At 44.5% G+C, this 20682-nt stretch overlaps 1 protein-coding gene across 1 annotated transcript in view; it reads right to left on the bottom strand.

The window, feature by feature from the left end:
- Positions 1-776: 776 nt before the first annotated feature.
- Positions 777-20682, bottom strand: part of LOC5572394 — a 67340-nt gene continuing 47434 nt past the window's right edge. Inside the window, exons 8-13 of the mRNA XM_021838643.1 lie at positions 19943-20527; positions 19656-19877; positions 19514-19596; positions 19370-19458; positions 19077-19315; positions 777-1286 (exon numbers count right to left, since the gene is read on the bottom strand). Coding sequence (XP_021694335.1) covers positions 907-1286; positions 19077-19315; positions 19370-19458; positions 19514-19596; positions 19656-19877; positions 19943-20527 — 1598 coding nt within the window. The 3' untranslated portion in view covers positions 777-906. The remainder of the gene's footprint in view (positions 1287-19076; positions 19316-19369; positions 19459-19513; positions 19597-19655; positions 19878-19942; positions 20528-20682) is intronic.

Below are 20682 nucleotides of genomic sequence, written 5' to 3'. Positions count from 1 at the left end.
TGACAAGTCTTCCAAAAGGGACTTGAAATTGAACTAATAAAATCAGTTGAACTGGGGAGAGTGCACTGTTGGGTTTCTTTAATAAAGGGAAAATAAAGTCGACTGTTTCCAGCTAGGTGTCAGAATCGTTATAGCAAACACGCTTATAACAAACATCTCAATTTTGAATACTTTTCAGATTTTTCCGCAAAAATTTCATGAGTGCTCTTCAAAGTATACAAGATTACGATTCTAATGCAACCTTATTTTAAAATTTTGGTCGACCCAATGCTGAGGAAATTTACTATGTTTTTTCAGTGTGTTTTTTTGAAAAATGTCACAACTTTAAGTAACAATTTAGTATACAAAACTCAAAAAATGTTTTTGGAAAAATACATATGAAGTAAGAATAACTCTTTGCCTTTCGAATGCGGCTTAGAGAGTTTCAATTGGACGAGTAATCTTAGAGATATGGACAGAACACTTTTGTATGTTTTTTAGGGGGTGAACCCAAACTTTTGCACGGGAGTGTATAGAAAGGAGTGTAATGAACACTTCTGTTTGGGTGGCAATAAAAAGGCACACTTGTTTACAAATCATTTAATAAGTACGTTTATAAAGATACTAAAGAATTCCATTTTCAAATTATTCACTAACTGGGCTCAATTGCCGTACAGCTTGGCGAAGCCAATATCATAGTTGATAATATAGAATTCTGATATGTAAAGAAATCACCTAAAAATGAGCTAACCATGCGATCATCATAAATAGTTTCAAAAAATCCGCAACCTGGTCAATCAGAGTAAAACAAATTTATTAAAATATGAGAAATATATTTCAATATCCATCATTTGTATGGAGAGGAATTACTGTGCATCCCCTAAGTAATGAAGAAAAAATGGGAACATTTCGCGTGAAATGTTTCCCTTACCGCGTGGAGTGTCCGTAATTTGAATCAGAACGGTCGTCGTTTTGTTCAGATAGAAACCATTCATCCCAGACGACCTGCTCGATCCAGTCCAGATAGTGCGCAACACGATGTACGATGCCAATTTTGGGCACAGGGCTGAGAGCGGGATTGTCCATCGCCGTGCTTCCTATTCCAACAACCGTGAACCGGCACGCACGGCTGTCGAAAGACTGCACAATACTTCCGTTGAACAGGTCCACATCCAGTTCGGAGTGTATCACGCAGGCCTGACTAGGTTTCAGGAGATGTTCCTTGTAACGAGATGGCATTACGTGATCGCATTCCTCCGCCGAGCCTACGTAGTCATATTTGGAGCGCAACGATGAGTGATTATCGACTGAAAGAAACAATGGATCATATAAGTTTAAAAAAGTAAATGCATTTAAAATATTGTAATAATTATTTAGAAAAATCGAGTTTTGCAACGAGTTGCATACAACATTTTTTGCAAATCTGCGCCCAATAACGGTAACTTCTTCGTGCTTCGCATCGCCTTCAGAACCTCGGCATATTTCGCTCCTCCGTTTTGATAACGAGGAGCTCGCCTAAATTCCTACGTTCGCCGGAATGATCCCCATCTGCATCACTCTGACTGAGGACATCGTATGCTACTAGCAAAGAGACACTTGGAATGTGAGGAATGCCATTAGGTTGGACACAATAAGCAGGAGTTGAATAACTCGGAGAAAGGAAGGTGGACCCACAGGCTCATTCCTAACGTGTCGGTGTAGATGACCAGAAAACATGGAAAAATTAACTTCTTCCTGACCTAGTTTCTATCAGGCCATGGATGCTTTCGGATATACATGCACAGATTCGGACACGCAGAATCTCCACATTGTCCAGCCTGTCCAAATATCGAGGAGTCCACCGGAGCATGTTATATTCGACTGCCCTCGATTCAGAGATATACGAAGCGAAATGATGCCAGAAACCGCAAGCATCCTTAATACGGACAACATCGTGCAGAACATGTGCCAGCATGAAAGCACCTGGAGTGAACAGGGGAATAACGGTGATTATGTCGTTGTTGCAAAGGAGATGGCGTGAAGACCAGAGAGCTTCGGATCGCGATCGGAGTAGGCTAAATCCTCCGTCGGGGACTAGACCGAGTAGAGCGGAAGTAGCGTAGTATCGGTTAAAAGTCGTCGGGGCGCCTGCAAACCGGAAGTCATCCTCCAACCGGAATCGCAGAACCGCCCCTGGCACTTGGCCGACCAACGTCGAGTCAGAGTAGGCTGAGTCCACCGCCGGGTCTAGCTGAGTCATTTGCGAAACAGCACCAGCAGAAGGACGTCGGGGCGCCTGTGAACCGGAAGTTTTCCTCCACCGGAATCGCAGGACCGACCTCGGCATCTGCCCGGATAGCATCGGTTCGGAAGATCTTCCGTCGCCGGGGAAATCTTCGTCGGAGTAGGATAGATCCACCGCCAGAGACTACTCTGAGTAGTACGTAGCGTATCACCGGTTTGAGTCGTCCGAGCGACAATGAACCGAAAGCCATCCTCCAACCGGAATCGCTGGACCGACTTCGGCACTCCACCGCCCAGTATCGAAGCATGAAGAAGCGCGTAGCCGGAGTAGGCTAGCTCCACCGTCGGGGACAAAGCCGAGTAGCATCGATTGTCACAAAACAGCGTCGGGGCGCCAGTGAACCGGAAGTAATCCTTCAACCAGAATCGCTGGACCGACCTCGGCATCCAACTGGTCAACCAGGAGAGCTCGAACAACAGCAGCGGAGAACGAGTCGTCGCAGAGCAACGTAGTGCGCATGAGCGTCCAGCAAAACTTTAACAGGGCTCTGACGAGAGGCCAGCCCAAAGAAAAGTATGCATCGTCGCACAGAAGGTGTCCAAAGCCCCGGCGATATTTACAACCGCCAATTGGGCAAAACGAGTAGTCGCAGAGACACCGTAGAAATGTCGTAGTGAGCAGCGGTTTTGACGACATTAAGCTCCAACAGCGAACTAGCAGAATAGCCTGCTAGAGGCTGAGATTGACGAAGTGCATGAGCACAGCCCTCTCCCGATGAAGTTGCCTGATGTAGTTCCAGGAGGGATCGAGGCACAGGAGCAGTAGGGAAAGTTTTTAGTGGTTAAGCATGCCTAACGTGAGTCCCACACTGTGCCAACACACAGCAGACCAGGCTTTTGAAGCTATTTTTAACCCTACTATAAATAAAAAAAAATGTTCGTCAGTTCGTCGAGCTCTATCGATTGGTATATGAGCAAGTATATGAGACTCGGATCGAGGGGCCTTTCTTAGCCGAGTTGTTAGAGTCCGCGGCTACAAAGCAAAGCCATGCTGAAGGTGTCTGGGTTCGTTTCCCGGTCGGTCCAGAATCTTTTCGTAATAGAAATTTCCTTGACTTCCCTGGGTTTAGACTATCATCGTACCTGCCACCATACGAATCGCCCATATAACGGGCGGTTTTAAGTGTCGATCGCATCACGACAGTAGTGGAAGTAACGCAGATCAACTTGAATCATTGCGACACTGCACATCAACTGTTGTGGCAGTCAACAACGGAAGCAAGATGCGACGTTGCGATTATAGCTGAGCCGTATCGAGTACCGCTCGATAATGTCAACTGGGTGGCGGACAGCACGGGAATAGCGGCGATACAGGTGATGGGTAGGTTCCCCATCCAAGAAGTGGTTTCTAGCACCAAAGAAGGATTCGTGATCGCGAAAGTCAATGGTGTCTACGTAAGCAGCTGCTACGCTCCTAAGAGGTGGACGCTCGACGAATTCAGGCGGATGTTAGAGGGAATTAATCGATGAGCTTGTCTTCCGACCGACAGTACTAATTGAAGGAGACTTCAATGCATGGGCCGTGGAGTAGGGTAGCAAGGTCACCAATGCCAGGGGTTACAGCTAGATCTCCAGCTGTGCAATGAAGGTACCGTTAGCACATTTAGGAAAAACGGACGAGCATTGATCATCGATCTTACATGGTGTAGCCCATCGCTGTCGGGCAACATGAACTGGAGGGTAAGTGAGGAGTATACCCATAGCGATCACCAGGCAATCCGCTATCTATTTATTTATTTTTCGTCAACCGACGTAGACTAGTACATTTTACATATACATATTTTTGTTTAATTTCTTAATACTAAAATTATGAAATTTATAAAAAATATTGAAAAAGAAAGTGTAGTGTAAGTAATGTTAATTTCATTTTGTTTTATGTTATGTGTTGCGATTTCTAATGGATGTGAAGTATGTTTTTAGATTTTGCCGAGACATGGTAAAGTCAATACAGTCATCTCTCCCTTACTCGATATTGAAGGGACCATCGAGTTAGGGAGGTATCGAGTTACAGAACACAAAAGCAGTGCAACTGCGTTCCAAGGGACCATCGAGTTAGCCATGAAAACCAACTTTTACTATGGTTCTCTAACTCGATATCGAGATACGGAATATCGAGTAAGGGAGAGTTAACTGTAGTTTCGCAATGTTGATTGTAAATGGCCATCATTTGATTTAGGGGCCCGTTTTTGGCATAATTTGTTCGATGATGATTTGTCAAGAATAAGTTACGATTTCGTAGTTGCCTAGAAGGAGCGTAGAAATTTAATTTTGATAAGATTTCTGTAGAATCAATACGTTGCGAAACGATATCATTTACAAATGAAACTCTTGCGATTTCACGCCGCTCTTTCAACGTTTGTATGTCAAAAAGCATGCAGCGTGCTTTTTAGGGTGGAAGTGGAAATGATGTCCAACCTAATTTACGAAGAGCATATAGTAGAAATTGTTTTTGTACAATGCTGCAGTATTCCATGATTGATCTTACATATGCAATATATAAAGTTTTAATTGTGTATGGGTCATGAAAGTTGTAGCAGAAGCGTTTTATGAACCCTAGCATGTTATTAGCCCTGTGAATTATTGTATTGTAGTGGTCTACGAAAGAAAGCTTAGAGTCTAAGATTACTCCTAAGTCCCTTACTCTTTCACATTTTTCCACATTTTGATTTCCTAATGAAATTGAAATGCGTGGTGTTGTTCTTTTTCTGCTAAATGATATTAGGTTGCATTTTTTTACATTTAGTTCTAATAGGCTTTTTTTGCACCATATGTAAATTTTTTCTATTTCATTGCGGAATACATTGATGTCTTCTTCATTTCTTATTTCCAGGTAGAGCTTCATGTCATCGGCATAAATTAACACTTTGAGTTTATTGAAAATGAAGGAAATGTCGTTTACATACATAATAAAAAGAAGAGGTCCCAAATGAGAGCCTTGAGGGACACCCGAAGTGACTTGAATTGGTTTTGATTTGTTTCCTTCGAATTTTATTATTTGTTGGCGGTCAGTTAAATACGATTCAAGCCATTTCAGCAGTCTTGGCTCGATTCCAATTTTTTTTAGTTTGAAAAGTAGCATTGGTATGTCTATGCGATCAAATGCCTTGCTAAAGTCCGTATAAAGAGCTTCTACGTGGTTTCCATTGTCCATTGCATTCAACGAATAGTCAACAAATTGAAGTAAATTTGTTGAGGTCGAGCGGCCTTTAAAGAAGCCATGTTGTGTGTCAGTAATTCTATTTTTGATTTGAAGAAATAGTTTTTCGTTGACAATTGACTCGAAAAGTTTTGGAATACAAGAGATAATGGCAATACCACGATAATTTAAAGATAGGCACTAAAAAGGAGCTTTTCCATATTTTTGGGAAGATTCCGGATTCAAGGGATTTATTAAAAAGCCAAAACAATGGCGCTGTAAGTTCTTTTGCTAAATTTTTCATAAATATTGGTGGAATCGTGTCAGGGCCGGGACCTTTTGAAGCGTCCAAATTCATTAGAGCGTCTGAAATTTCCCGCACATGGATTTGATTTACACCAATATCTCTAGAAAATTCCGGATAAAACGCAAAGTAATTGCGATCGCGGTCTTCTTCCGAAAATGTAGTATAGATTTCGTGGAAAAATTTTGCATATAGATTGCAAATTTTATCTGAGTTGTCACCCACATTTTCATCAAGATGCAACGGCTGGAAAATTGTCAGATTTTAGTTTTGTTTTTACGTAATTGAAGAAGTTCTTTGGACAGGACTTTATTTCAAGTTCAGTTTTTGAATTGTATTCTTCAAAAGCATCACTGATGGCAAGATTCAGTTGATTGCAAATGTCCAAATATTTTGCTAAGTTTTCATCTGTCTGGTGTTTCTTATAAATTTTGTGTGCCTTTTGCTTCCGATTTTTCAGATTTTTTATGTGGTTGTTATACCATATTGGATTTTTTGTACTGAGGTTTCGCCGTATTTTTTTGGAAGGAATTTCTTGGTTTATGATTTCTAGTACAATTTCATTGAATATGTATGCAGCAGTTTCAACATTTCCTTCATTTCTGATTATTACTTGCCAATTAACACTATTTAGTCTACATTTAATTTTTTCATAGTCTGCTGATTTGTATTCAAAGGCTTCCTCGTATTCATAGTCGTTGGGTCTTGCATTCTTATGGATGAATAGGGAATATTCGATTGCTGTGTGAAACGCTTCATTTTTCCATAATGGATTCAATGACTCAGTTACACAGAAATCTTCGTAAATGTTTGTCAATAAGAAATCCAAATAACAGTTTTGTCTGTTTTTAATATGATTAATTTGATTTAGTCCTAAATTTGCGGTTTTATCGAAAATAAACTGCAATGTTTCATTGTCCCCGACTACTGGGAGTAAAATACATTCATTTTCAGAGTCCCGAATGAAATCAACATTGCGTTGGTTAAAATCACCATAGATGTGAACCTTAACCTCTGGGGGGAGTTGTGATAAAATTTGTTCGGCACATTGTAAAAAATTATCATACGTGCCTTTATGTGCATGGTCAGGTGGAAAATACACTGAGGCAAACAAGTGTGTTTCACCTGCTATGTGTGACTTTACCCAGACCTGTTCGAATTCTTTAAAATTTTGCGTATTAATAATTTCAGAATTAAAATCAGTTGAAAGAGCAACGAGTACTCCCCCGCCTGATTTTCTTCCGGACTCTGAAAAATTTCGGTCGCCTCTGAATACGTTGAAGCCGCTTCCAAAGACTGCTTCGCTTTTTACGCTTTCATCCCAGCTTGTTTCAGTTGCCAGAATAACCGAAAAGGATGAGCCTAAAATGTTTTTGTAGATTTCCTTCATTTTTGCTGGGCTTTTCATGCGATTGAAATTCTGACAGTATATCAAGATTTCAGCCACACTCTGTTTACATCGCAAAGAAGTTTTTGGAGACACGTCGTTTGATAAAATTATACTACGTTCTTCCGTGGAAGTGGGCGTCCTTACTTGCGAAAATTTGATGGTCCTGGTGGGGGAGAGAAGAATTTATGCGAATTCTCCAGCAATTGCTGAAGTCGGTAAGTACGCTCGCTCGATAGATACCGACGATACGCCTCCAGATCCGCTGCTGCTTCAGCTGGGCCAACTCCATATTCCTGGTGTACGTCCGCAAAAATTCGTAGAAGATGATCGGGATCCGTTGGCAATCCTTCCGACGCAAGTACCATCTTGATGCTAGTTGGTGTGTTGCCATCGATGCAGATATTTGCAGACTGGTCCTTCATGTATGCCAGGTACAGCCGGACGATCTTCATGATGTTGGGATCACGAAGTCTTGCCTTTAGGAAGCAGCCATCACCCTCCGTAGATTGCTGAGTTAGACGAACGATAGGAGGTCTCATCGGGTCTAATTCGAATTGGCTGTCCGGATTTGGCAGCTGATGTTGTTGTTGCTGCTGCTGTTGGTGATGGTCATGCTGGTTAGCATTAGCTCCATTTAGAGTGTTGTTACATGTAGGTTGAATTATTTGGTGTTGGTTTGATGGTTGTTGTGGCTGCCGGTTAATGCTCGGTAATGGAGGTGTGGCAGCTTCATTCCAAAATGCTGTATTGTGTGAATGCTGGCTCTGCTTTTCCGCCCGATAAGGGTTTATAGTTTCACCCTTTCTGAAGTTGATTTTCTTTGGGACGGATAGACCGGAAATAGGATGGTCGGTGGTAGATGGTGGACTGGAAAATTTGGCTTTGGCGATCGCCAGTAGTTCTTTGTCTAAAACCAAGCCCTGATTTCGTTCTTGTAGTTTAGGTTTAGCTCTACTGTCTACGGTTTGCTCATAACTGACTCGGGAGATCTGTTCTTTTCTTCGTTTTCTCCTTTGTCTGGCTTTTTCGGCAGCTTATTCCTGAAGCTGTAGATTAGTCTGCTTTAAGTCGTATGCAGACCAATCCTGCCTCCAACACCGTTTGTTTCCTAAGGTACGCCAACCAGATCGAGAGGTGTTAATTTTTAGTTGAGCTGCTGCATTTGAATTGGAAAACTTTGCTCGACGTTCAGCAAATAGAGCAGCGATGGCAGTATTACCATTTTCCAGATGGGGTGGATTTGATTTTTTCAAATGTTTTTGCTGGTGATGTTGATGTGACTGCTCAGACACTTGATTGTTGTCTATACTTTTTGCTAGTTCCTCCTGCAAACTCGTTTGAGGGCATTGATTTTCAGTTATTTTTGACGTAGAAATAGTTGCGGACACAAATTTTATTTCCTCGAGAATTTCCTGAAGTGAATCTGCACTATTTTTTGAAAGTGTTTGGTCATTATTCAGGATCGAAAGATTCTCGGTTTTTTCCGTTAGTCGTAGAATGTCTTTGTGGACATTAGTCAGCCGTTTGTCCAAAAGCTCGGCGATTTTTTGCGACATCACCAAGTTGGACTCATTAATTATGGAGTGCATACGTGAGTCACACAAATTTACGTGCTGACTGACTGTGCTTGTAATTTGACCGTTATTATTGTTTACTGTTTCTTTCAGGTCATTTAGCAACAGCTCAATGCTGTCGAAAAGTTCCGACATTGAGTAAATTGTTTTTATGTCAGCGGCCACTCGTTGGTTTACATCTGTTTGGGAGCGGATTGCTTCCAGAAGTTGTTCCTGTTGGTGAAGTAGTTTCCTCACGTCGGCTTCCTTCCGTAAGATGTCCTGGCAGTCAGCACACATAGGCACCATAAATGCGGTGATAATGTGCTCCCGATGACGCTGCACTCCGATGCACGCTGCATGGTATTTTTTGCTGCAGTATTCACACCTCCAAAGAAAGCGATCGTCACTAATGCTGCACGATGTAACACCACACGGCATGGTTGAAATACACGCTCACGCGGGGTAAAGGTAAAAAAAAGTTACTTTGATACGCTGACGCGTGGCGTGGGTTTAAAAAAAAAAGTTGAATTGCTATTACTGGCTAAACACGAGAAGCGCGCAGAGCTATGTTGTCAAAAAGAGAAAATAAATATATACAATTGAAGTTCTGACTGACTGGTACGCGCGCGGGCCCGGGGTCAGAAGTCTAGTTGTAAAATATTTACAAGAGCGCTAAAAAAGCGCGTCCGAACTCAAAGGTGGTTCGTCACAGAATCCCATTGGCCGATGGGACTGTGCGGCAACGCCGAGAACCACAACTATCGCACAACAGTGGAAGACGAAGGCCTTCGACAAGAACCTTTTCGTCGAAGCACTTCGTGTAGACAGCGATATCCCGGATCTCGATGCGGTGGAGCTGACAAGGGCTATGTTCACTGCGTGTGACATAACAATGCCAAGGAAACGGAGGCCATCAAACAACCGGCGTCCCGTATACTGGTGGAACGAGGCACTCTGCACTCTTCGCGCCGCTTGTCTTAAAGCGAGGAGACGATATCAGAGAGCAAAGCACGAGGAAGTCCAAGAAGAGCGAAGAATTGTGTTCCAGTAAGCAAGGACGGCTTTCAAACGAGAGATTAAGCTGAGCATGTCCAACTGCTTCAAAGAGCTGTGCCGAGCAGATGATGCTAATCCTTGGGGGGATGCCTACCGAGTAATAATGGCGAAAACCAAGGGCCCGTCGACGCCGGCCGAAACATGTGCGGACAAACTGAGAGTCATTGTCGAGGGTCTATTCTCAAAGCATGATCCTACAATGTGGCCGGCCACACTATATGGGAATGAAGAGGTAGGAAATGCCGAAGCTCGTCAGATCTCCAACGAGGAGCTTATAGCAGCTATGAAAGCGCTGAAGCTGAACAAAGCCCCGGGTCCGGAAGGAATCCCAAACGTGGCACTCAAAGCAGCGGTCCTTGCGTATCCAGATATGGTAAGGAAGGTGATGCATAAATGCCTGGACGAAGGTCAATTTCCAGAAATATGGAAAATTCAGAAACTGGTACTGTTGCCGAAGCCAGGAAAACCGCCCGGGGATCCAGGATCATATAGGCCTATATGTTTACTGGATACACTCGGTAAACTCTTGGAATGGGTTATCCTCAGCAGGGTGATGAAATGCACAGAGAGCGAGAACGAGCTATCAGAAAGGCAGTTTAGATTCCGGAAAGGAAGGTCGACGGTGGACGTAATTCGGACAGTGCTCGAGAGGACCGAGAAAGAATTGAAACAAAAGCGTACAGAAGATCGTTACTGCGCCGTGGTCACGATAGATGTGAAGAACGCGTTCAACAGTGCCAGCTGGGAGGCCATTGCCACTGCGCTGCACAGAATTCGGGTTCCCGACTACTTGTGCCAGATTTTGAAGAGCTACTTCCAAAACCGTGTACTGAGGTACGAAACCGACGCCGGCCCGAAGGAGTTAAGAATAACGGCTTGAGTCCCACAAAGTTCCATACTGGGACCAACGCTGTGGAATGCGATGTACGACGGGGTCCTATCGCTGGAGCTACCCAAGGGGGTCGAGGTTGTCGGCTTCGCCGATGACGTCGTCCTAACGGTAATAGGCGAGACGCAGGAGGAAATAGAAATGATGGCAACGGAGGCAATTGGTCTAGTCGAAGATTGGATGGAGGGAGTCAAGCTGAAGATAGCCCACCACAAAACGGAGGTGCTACTAGTTAGCAACTGCAAAGCAGTAATGCACGGTGAGATCACTGTCGGGGGGCATGCCATAGCATCACAGCGAAAGCTGAAACACCTGGGCGTAATGCTAGATGAGCAGCTGAACTTCAACAGTCACGTCGATTATGCATGCGAGAAGGCGGCGAAAGCGAACAATGCGCTTATAAGACATATGCCCAACATAGGTGGTCCTAGAAGCAGTAAGAGGCGTCTTCTGGTTGTCGTATCAACATCGCTACTAAGATACGGTGCGCCAGCCTGGGGCGACCAAGCGGAATCGGGATAAGTTAAACGTTCCGACTCATCACCATGCGAGTGGTGAGCGCGTACAGGACTATATCGTCGAAAGCGGCATGCGAAATCGCTGGGATAACCCCGATCTGCCGAAGACATCGACTGCTATCAGCGAAGAGAAACTAGGCAGGCGAGGATGTTGGCAAGAATTCGTTCGCTGGCTAAGTGGCAGCAAGAATGGGATGCCTCCGAGAAAGGCAGGTGGACCCACAGCCTCATCCCGAATCTATCGGCCTGGGTGAACAGGGAGCTCGGAGAAGTAAACTTCCACCTTACACAGTTCTTGTCAGGTCACGGCTGCTTCAAGCAATATCTGCATCGATTCGGCCATGCGTCTTCACCATTCTGTCCTGAGTGTATGGAGATTGAAGAAACGCCAGAACATGTTGTCTTCGACTGCCCGAGATTCAACATAGAACGAAACACGTTGGCAACTGCTTTTGGTGAGTACTTCAGCGTAGAAGGTGTAGTCCACGGAATGATAAACGATCCCGATCTTTGGAATATGATGACCAACATGGTGGCCTACAGCGCAACTGGCTAGAAGAGCAACGAAACGAGACGCAGAGAGCAGCACTTGACGTCGGGACGTCGGGGCGCTGATGAACCGGAAGCCAAGCTCCCACCGGAATTGTCGGACTAACCTCGGCACTCGATAAGTCAGTCTGTTGATGAGAGGAGACCATCGGGCGCGCGGAGTAGGCTAGATCCTCCGTCGGGGACTAGACCGAGTAGAACGAGCGTAACTTAGTATCGGTAATAAGTATCGAGGCGCCTGTGAACCGGAAGTCACCCTCCAACCGGAAATGCAGAACCGACCATGACACTTGGCCGCTCACCATCGAGTCGGAGTAGGCTAGATCCTCTGCCGGTGACTAGCTGAGTAGATCACGAAACAACACCGGCAAATGGTCGTCGGGGCGCCTGTGAACCCTTTTTTTATGTTACCGCATTCGAGACGTGCATCCGCAGTAAACCGTTGAGTAATAGACCGTAATAGATCGTTAAGTGAGAACCACAGATGGGGTTTAGGCTCCCCAGATAGCCGGTGTGGAAGAACCACAGGGCAATCAAACTCAGTAACGTCATTGTGAGTTCCGTATCACCCACAGCAGATCGTTTGACGTAGAATGGAGAAACGTCAACGTATGATGAGATGGCAGAATAGAAATTGATCACAGAAAGTTTGATTGGACTAGGCGTTGGCAGTTGAAGTAAAAACTATAATAGATTCTTAAATCTGCAATTTGCTTGAAGTTTAGGTAAATTTAATATTCTAAAATGCTTGTTAAAAATTTGATTATTCTAAATTTGTTATAGTTCCTAGAACGAAAGTTTTCAGTACGGAAGAATACGGCGTTGTGTATATTCCGTCAACAATTTGCTTAAAAGTAAGATTTGCAATATAACCTAGACCTAAACGAATAATAAAATTAATGAACTTGTTGTACCTAGGAATTAAATAAGTGGCATACAGTAGAGTGTATCAAGAAAATAGTTTCGGTAGCGTAGAGATAAGCACGAAAATGTAAGTCTTGAAATGTAAAACTGATCAATTGAAACTAAAATCCTTAATAATTACAGCTTCAAAGCTATAATTGCTGCTAAAAGAGCGTGTTTCTCCTACCGATCCGAAACAAAACTTTAAAGATTTTCTGCGAAGTAGGCAGCCACCTCGCAACTTCATCATGCAGTCCGCAAAAGTATGCGGTAAGTGCTCGTCCAGCAGCATAACAGGAGGAATGGTTGGCTGTGACATGTGTGATGTCTGGTTTCATCCTGGATGCGTGGAAGTTGGCGAGACCAACCATAACCCAGACAAAACATGGAGGTGTACGCGTTGCGTGAATGACGATGTAAGAGAAGTTGCTAGTCAGCACACCAGCAAGTCGTTGGAAAGTTCGGCAAGCAGTAAGGCCCGAAGAGAGCTTCTTTTACAGCAACTAGAGGAGCAACGAGCATTGAAGCTCAAACAACGTGCAGAAGAAGACGAAATTCGTAAAAAGCGAGCTGAGGAAGACGAAGCATTTCTCCAGCAAAAGCTGGATATCATCCGACATCGAGAGTAGAAGCAGCAGGCAAAGTAGTCGGGCAAGTCGTAGGAAAGTTGAAGATTGGCTCAACGATGGTCACGGCTGCCAGAGAGCAGCGCAAAGCAAAAGTATTCCTCAACAACCTGTGACCCAGCAGTTTGCATCGACGTCTACGGCTCATGACCAGGGACAAGTACCTTCTATCTTCGCACCACCTACTGGAGTTCCTACCTCAACATCTACACCACAGTCAGGTAAAGTCGTAACAGCCCTAGAAGTAGATAACCCTAAGCTTAGCGTACCACAACAATTAGGAGCCTTTTCTTATCTTAAAGACACTAGTAGAGACAATTATGGGATCAGTACTCTAGCATCGACTCAGTTAGTAACTGCGGGTGGGAATATAGAGTCATTTCCCCTCCATGTATCACCCCAAGTCCCACAAGTATGTAACAATCTCGAAACAGTCAAGACCAAACCTAACAGGGAAAGACAAGCAGAAGCTGTATGTTCATGCAGAAACAAGAGGCAGTCAGGCGACCACGAGAACTTCGGATACTATCAAATGTGTACCGGAGATCGACAAATTGAAAAGATCTTGTTGCTACTGTTCGAATGAAGGCCATGAGGTAGCCGCATGGCCGCAGTTCAAGGCTTTGGACGTGGATGGAAGGTGGAAAGCCATTCGTTCGAAGGGTTTGTGCAGAATATGTTTGATTCCACATCGTAAGTGGCCGTGTCGTTCAGGGAAGGAGTGCGGAGTAGAGGGCTGTCGACTAGGTCATAATGCGCTTCTGCACTCACGCGCTGCAGATGTCGTGACTCGTCAGAATGCACCCGAAAGTAGGACACCGTCGAGCGGTGTGAACGTCGTTCAACAGAATCATCATTCAACGTTGAACTACTGCCTTTTCCGGTATCTACCAGTGACTCTTGAAGTAAATGGGAAGCATGCCTTTCTTGACGATGGCTGTCAAACTACACTAATAGAAGCTGGATTGGCGGCTGATGTGGATGTCACGGGACCAGTTGAACCCCTTTGGCTTGGGTGGACGAGCAACATCTCCCGTGAGGAAAAGGGGTCACAACGAATAACAGTAAAAATATCCGGGACTGGACACAAAAATCAATACCAGTTAAGCAACGTGCGTACAGTGCAAAAACTTCAGTTACAAGGGCAGACATTCCATTACGAGGAACTACAGAAGATCTACCCACATCTACGGGGCCTCCCGCTGAGTAGTTACGACGAAGCAGTCCCAAGACTAATCATCGGCATCGAACATGCGCTGCTGCTTACGGCATTAAAAGTGAGAGAGGGCGGATCGAGCGAACCAGTGGCAGTTAAGACTCGACTGGGCTGGTGCGTGTATGGGAAGCAAGCTGGTAACTCCGTGACAGTCGAAAGGTTATACGTTCACACAGTAGAGGAACAGGCAGATAATCGTGAGTTACACGATCTGATAAAGAAGTATTTTGCGGTCGAAGAAGCAGCAGTGGCTACTCCAATCAAGTCTGCAGACGATAATCGAGCCCGTCGGATTCTGGAGCAGACAACACGCAGAACTGGAGAAGGCTTTGAAACCGGATTACTCTGGAAATACGACAATCCCGTGTTTCCAGACAGCTATCCACTAGCCTTGTGTAGGCTTCAGTCGTTAGAAAAACGACTCGATAAAGACCACGAGTTAAGGACGAGAGTTATATCTCTGATGCGGGAATACGAGACGAAAGGGTACGCGAATCGTACATGGTATCTACCCCTGGGGGTTGTGAAAAATCCAAAAAAGCCTCAGAAAGTGCGATTAATCTGGGACGCTGCTGCACGAGTGCATGGGCTGTCTCTGAACGACATGCTCTTAAAGGGACCGGATATGACATCCGCGAAATGTTTCACCAAATCCGGATCATACCACAGGACAAACAGGCACAACGATTTTTATTCCGTGAAAGTCACAAGGAACTCCCACAAATCTATGTCATGGACGTTGCAACATTTGGTGCCACCTGTTCACCCTGTTCCTCCCAATTTGTTAAAAACAAAAACGCACAAGAGTTCCAGCCACAGTTTCCGAGGGCGGCAGAAGCAATAATCAAAGCGCATTATGTGGACGACTACCTCGACAGCGTAGACACCACCGAAGAAGCAGTACACCTGGTGAACGAAGTGAAGCACGTGCATGCGTTAGGTGGGTTCGAAATACGCAACTTTTTGTCGAATTCACCAGAAGTCCTGAGGCAGTTGCTTGCAAAAGAAGTCGCTCGATTTGGATGGTTCATCGCACGTTGAGCGTATACTAGGGATGGTTTGGAAGTCCACCGAAGATTTGTTCACCTTCGATGTTACGTTTAAAGAAGACTTGAATAAAGTTTTGGTGCAGGGAGTTACGCCGACCAAGCGACAAGTTCTGCGACTGGTGATGTCGCTTTTCGATCCCTACGGATTCATTGCACATTTTATTGTGCATGGTAAGATTCTAATGCAGCATATCTGGAGATCGGGCACGGAGTGGGACGATGATATTCCTTTAGAACTGCAAGGGATCGGCCTTTTAGGACGTCTACAAGAAGTCGAAGTTCCACGTTGTTTCTTCGGGGAATCAGACAGCAGAATACCCAGCAGCATACAATTACACATATTTGCAGACGCAAGCGAAGTCGCTTATGCGTGTGCGGCTTATCTACGTATAGTACAAGACGGAGTTGTCCGCTGTGTTCTCGTTGCTGCGAAAACGAAGGTAGCCCCCTTGAAGCCGCTATCTATTCCTCGTCTTGAACTTCAAGCTTGCGTTATTGGATGCCGTATGATGGAAACTGTTCAGTCAGCGCTGGATCTAACTATCGAAAAGCGCTACTTTTGGACAGATTCCGCAACAGCTCTCGCCCGGATCAAATCCGATAGCCGACGATATCATCCCTTCATAGCTTTCCGAGTAGGCGAAATCCTAAACAACTCCAGTTTAGATGAGTGGTATCACGTTCCTTCGAAGCAGAATGTGGCTGATGACGCCACAAAATGGGGAAATGGACCAAACTTTGAAGCGAACTGTCGTTGGTATATTGGTGAATCTTTCCTTTATAAGCCGATGTCGGAATGGCCAATACAGGTCGGGAAGAACTGGAAGACTGACGAAGAAATGCGCGTGGTTTTCAATACCCACCAGAAGCTACCTCCGCAAACTATCAACGTTAACAGGTTTTCCAACTGGTATCGGTTGTTGCGGACGACAGCCTACGTGCATCGAGCGGCGCAAAGGTTCCGTGGGCGAAAGTTCTTCGGAGAGCTGACAAGCGATGAACAGTTGCACGCCGAAAATTTTCTGTGGCGTCAGACCCAATCTCATGTCTACCCAGACGAATATATTATGCTCAAACATAATCAACAGTATCCGAGCGAAGCACCAATGCAGCTAGATAAAAGTAGTGTGCTGTATCAGGAATCTCCTTTTATGGACGAGGTAGGAGTGATCAGAACGAATAGCAGGATCTCTAACTCTCCATCGATTTCATTTGAAACAAAATACCCGGTAATTCTACCAAAGGATCATGTGGTGACTCGTCTCCTGGTTGACAGCTATCATCGACGTTTCTTGCATATGTATAACGACACTGTCTTCAAGGAACTTCAGCAGCGCTTCAAGATTCCACAGTTGCGCCAGGTCATCAAGCGAGTCGCTAGTGATTGCCAACATTGCCGTGTCAAGAAGGCTGCTCCTCAGGCACCAATGATGGCAGCATTTCCAGTAGTTCGGCTTACTTCGCACATCCGTGCATTTAGTTACACCGGCGTTGACTACTTCGGCCCAATCATGGTGAAACAGGGTCGTAGTTTGGTAAAGCGTTGGGTGGCATTGTTCACATGCCTTACTATCCGTGCAGTGCATTTAGAAACCGTGCATAGTCTAACGACTCAGTCTTGCGTGATGGCAGTTCGTCGATTTGTGAGTCGCAGAGGGGCCCCAGCAGCTTCCTACTCAGACAACGCCACTTGCTTTAAAGGAGCCAGTAATTTGCTATCGGAACAGATTCAGGCCATACACGAGCATTGTGCAGTAACCTTTACAAACGCCAAGACTACGTGGCATTTCAATCCACCATCTGGGCGGATGTTGGGAGCGGATGGTCCGCTCCGTCAAGGCTGCAATAGCGGCCGTGGCTGAACACTCTCGTCACCCTAACGATGAAGTTCTGGAGACAGTATTACTAGAAGCCGAAGCAGTCGTCAACTCTAGACCATTGACCTACATTCCGCTTGACAGTGCAGACCAAGAAGCACTGACGCCGAACCATTTCATTCTTTACGGCACGCAAGGGATTGTTCAACCAAGGACAGCGTTTACAGTGGAAGGTTCGACTCTAAGGGACGGCTGGAAACTCTCCCAGTATCTATCGGATCAATTCTGGAAGAGATGGGTTCGCGAGTACTTGCCTACATTAAGCAGGCGGACTAAATGGTTCCAGCCGACCAAGCCACTAGCACCGGGAGACGTAGTAATTGTAGTCGATGTGAACAAACGGAAAGGATGGCTGAGAGGCCGCATCATCGAAGTGTTCAACGGAAAGGATGGTCAGGTTAGGAGCGCAAAGGTTCAGACAAGTGATGGAGTTCTCATTCGGCCGGTCGTAAAGTTGGCACTGTTGGACGTGCAGGTCAACCGCAAGGACCAAGATATTGAAGGTTCTCCGGAACTTCACGGGCGGGAGTATGTGGAAGAACCACAGGGCAATCAAACTCAGTAATGTCATTGTGAGTTCCGTATCACCCACAGCAGATCGTTTGACGTAGAATGGAGAAACGTCAACGTATGATGAGATCGCAGAATAGAAATTGATCACAGAAAGTTTGATTGGACTAGGCCGTTGGCAGTTGAAGTAAAAACTATAATAGATTCTTAAATCTGCAATTTGCTTGAAGTTTAGGTAAATTTAATATTCTAAAATGCTTGTTAAAAATTTGATTATTCTAAATTTGTTATAGTTCCTAGAACGAAAGTTTTCAGTACGGAAGAATACGGCGTTGTGTATATACCGTCAACAATTTGCTTAAAAGTATGACTTGCAATATAACCTAAACCTAAACGAATAATAAAATTAATAAACTTGTTGTACCTAGGAATTAAATAAGTGGCATACAGTAGTGTGTATCAAGAAAATAGTTTCGGTAGCGTTGAGATAAGCACGAAAATGTAAGTCTTGAAATGTAAAACTGATCAATTGAAACTAAAATCCTTAATAATTACAGCTTTAAAGCTACAATTGCTCCTAAAAGAGCGTGTTTCTCCTACCGATCCGAAACAGCCGGGATAGGTGAAAGTTTCTAGCTTTGTTAGAAGTGCAAAAAATCTATATAAAAATAAACACGATATACGAATGCGAAAATGGCAAATAGGCAAAGAGAACTCTCAGTTAATAACTGTTTTTTTTTGTTTTTTTTTTTTACAAGGGTGAAATCTGCAAACAGATCCCTTCTGAAGGTAACTCAGGGAATGCAGGGACTACACCTGAGCAATTCTTTTTGAATTGCTCAAGTGGTGTACAGTGCATTGACATGCCATTGGCCTCAGACCCCTACCTCCTCGGAACCACCCTACGGTATTTCTTGCCTCAGTTAATAACTGTGGAAGTGCTCATTGAACACTACGCTGAGTAGCCGGCTCTGTCCTAGTGGGTACGTTAATGCCAAGCAGATGAAAAACTCGGACCAAAAGTCAGTTTTTCAAGCGATCTCTATACCCTACTAAGGTTTAAACGGAAGACAAAGAACAAAGCACATGGTAGGAAGAATTCGTATCACACTGGTCAGAGAAGGACGCGTTTCTACACCCATGGTGTTCTGAGCTTCCTGGCTTCAAGTCGAACTATGTCAATATTGCATGAAACCGTTAATAACACTGGATTTTTACTGTAGAATAGTACTTACACCTATGTTTATATTTAAAAAGCACCGTTTGTATCATGGCATCCTCAAGGTTTTCTGTCCAAGAGTTGGCCAAGCAAGCCGGAACAAGGTGACTGGATAATTCAACAGAAGCTGATAACTTAATAGCCGCTATGTCGTGGTAAAAAGTGCTAGAATTATAGTCCGGATGGCAAATCATTTCCATAATGGCGGTTGCCTCTGCATTGCCAATTTTGGCTTTCGTCGGCTGACGCGGGTTCCTGAAAATAAATCACATTGAGAGGAGTGGCGAACTATTCGTGTCATCATCCTACCGTATGCATTGGCAAGAAGTTAATATGCGGTCCTCCTTCACAAGCACCCCAGGGCAAATGATGCCTGGACCGTCATCATGAAGTGTGACCTGTTAAAAAAGACATTCTATTAATCTACACAAAAATACTAATAACAAAACTCACCACGTGAAGAAGATCATTTCGAGCAACCATATTATCACAAATGCCGTTATCTGATTTTGTCAGGCTGCTGAATCGTTTGCACTCTGAATTCCAAAAATAATGTTAGCCATACCACACCTCATAAGAGCTGAGTCAGAAATACCTTTTTCGCTGATTCTTTCAGTTTTGCGCTCAGTCAAAATTCCAACGATCCACGGGATGTACGGCTGTACATTGACCACTATTGTAAATCTTTCGCCATGATTACCTATTTCATATGACGAAACGATTCCTACCAATTTCCAAATTGCGTATCGTAAAAGTTTTGATATAAGTGGCTCATAAAATAATCCCGACCCGTGGTCAGCAACGCTGCGTATTTCATCTACCATTTAAACGAAAAGCATACATGAACAATTGGGATTGAGAGAGGGGTTGAGGTTATTTCACCATGAGGATAGCCAGCGCAATGCTGGTTTGCGGAGAGTCTCAGCGATGCTTCGGAACACTGTTGGCGCTTAAGAATAAGGATCTCGGAAGACAGAAGCTCTTTGTTCGGGCTACCGTTGTCCACAGTTTGCCATCCAGTTATGAACGCAGGATATTCTTTATCCCAAAATTCTGAGATATGGCCAGCAGCTAAGCAGATGTGTCTTACATTCCGTGTCATTTTAACCAGGAAGCTTGTCACCAGTATCGCCAAATTATCAGCGGAACTCTCGTCGTGAACATGAACTTCGCTAACGTATCGGACTTGGTCCTGCGAATGACGTTTCCCCAAGCGAAACTGACCAAAATGCAGTTCAAATGTATCCACTGGTAAAATTCTGCCGGTGGTTTGATTCATGACACACCGGGCCATCGTGATGACGTGCTTTTTGCTGATCAGAGTTCCACTGCACGTTAGTCGGAATTCACCAGTATTCGGATTCCGGTGTAAAATAGCCACACTCCAGGGCCACTGGTCCTCTTCTTCCTCCTTGTGATAATATCCACATTTTATGTCCTCTTCATCAAAGGGCAACGGTTCGTCCACTGGAAGCATAAATAGAAAACTATTACTGAAACATGGTTTAAAACCTGGATCCAAACTAAAAACTTCGAAACTTTGGGTATTTGTGTTGAAACAACAGAACTATTTGCCTTTTCAATGCACTGGGCAGCAAATTGGGTCCTAAAATTTTTAATGA

This window comes from Aedes aegypti, chromosome 1 (genome assembly GCF_002204515.2).
Source record: "Aedes aegypti strain LVP_AGWG chromosome 1, AaegL5.0 Primary Assembly, whole genome shotgun sequence".
In the NCBI taxonomy this organism is placed as follows: domain Eukaryota; kingdom Metazoa; phylum Arthropoda; class Insecta; order Diptera; family Culicidae; genus Aedes; species Aedes aegypti.
This window is presented reverse-complemented; position numbering and strand designations above follow the sequence as displayed.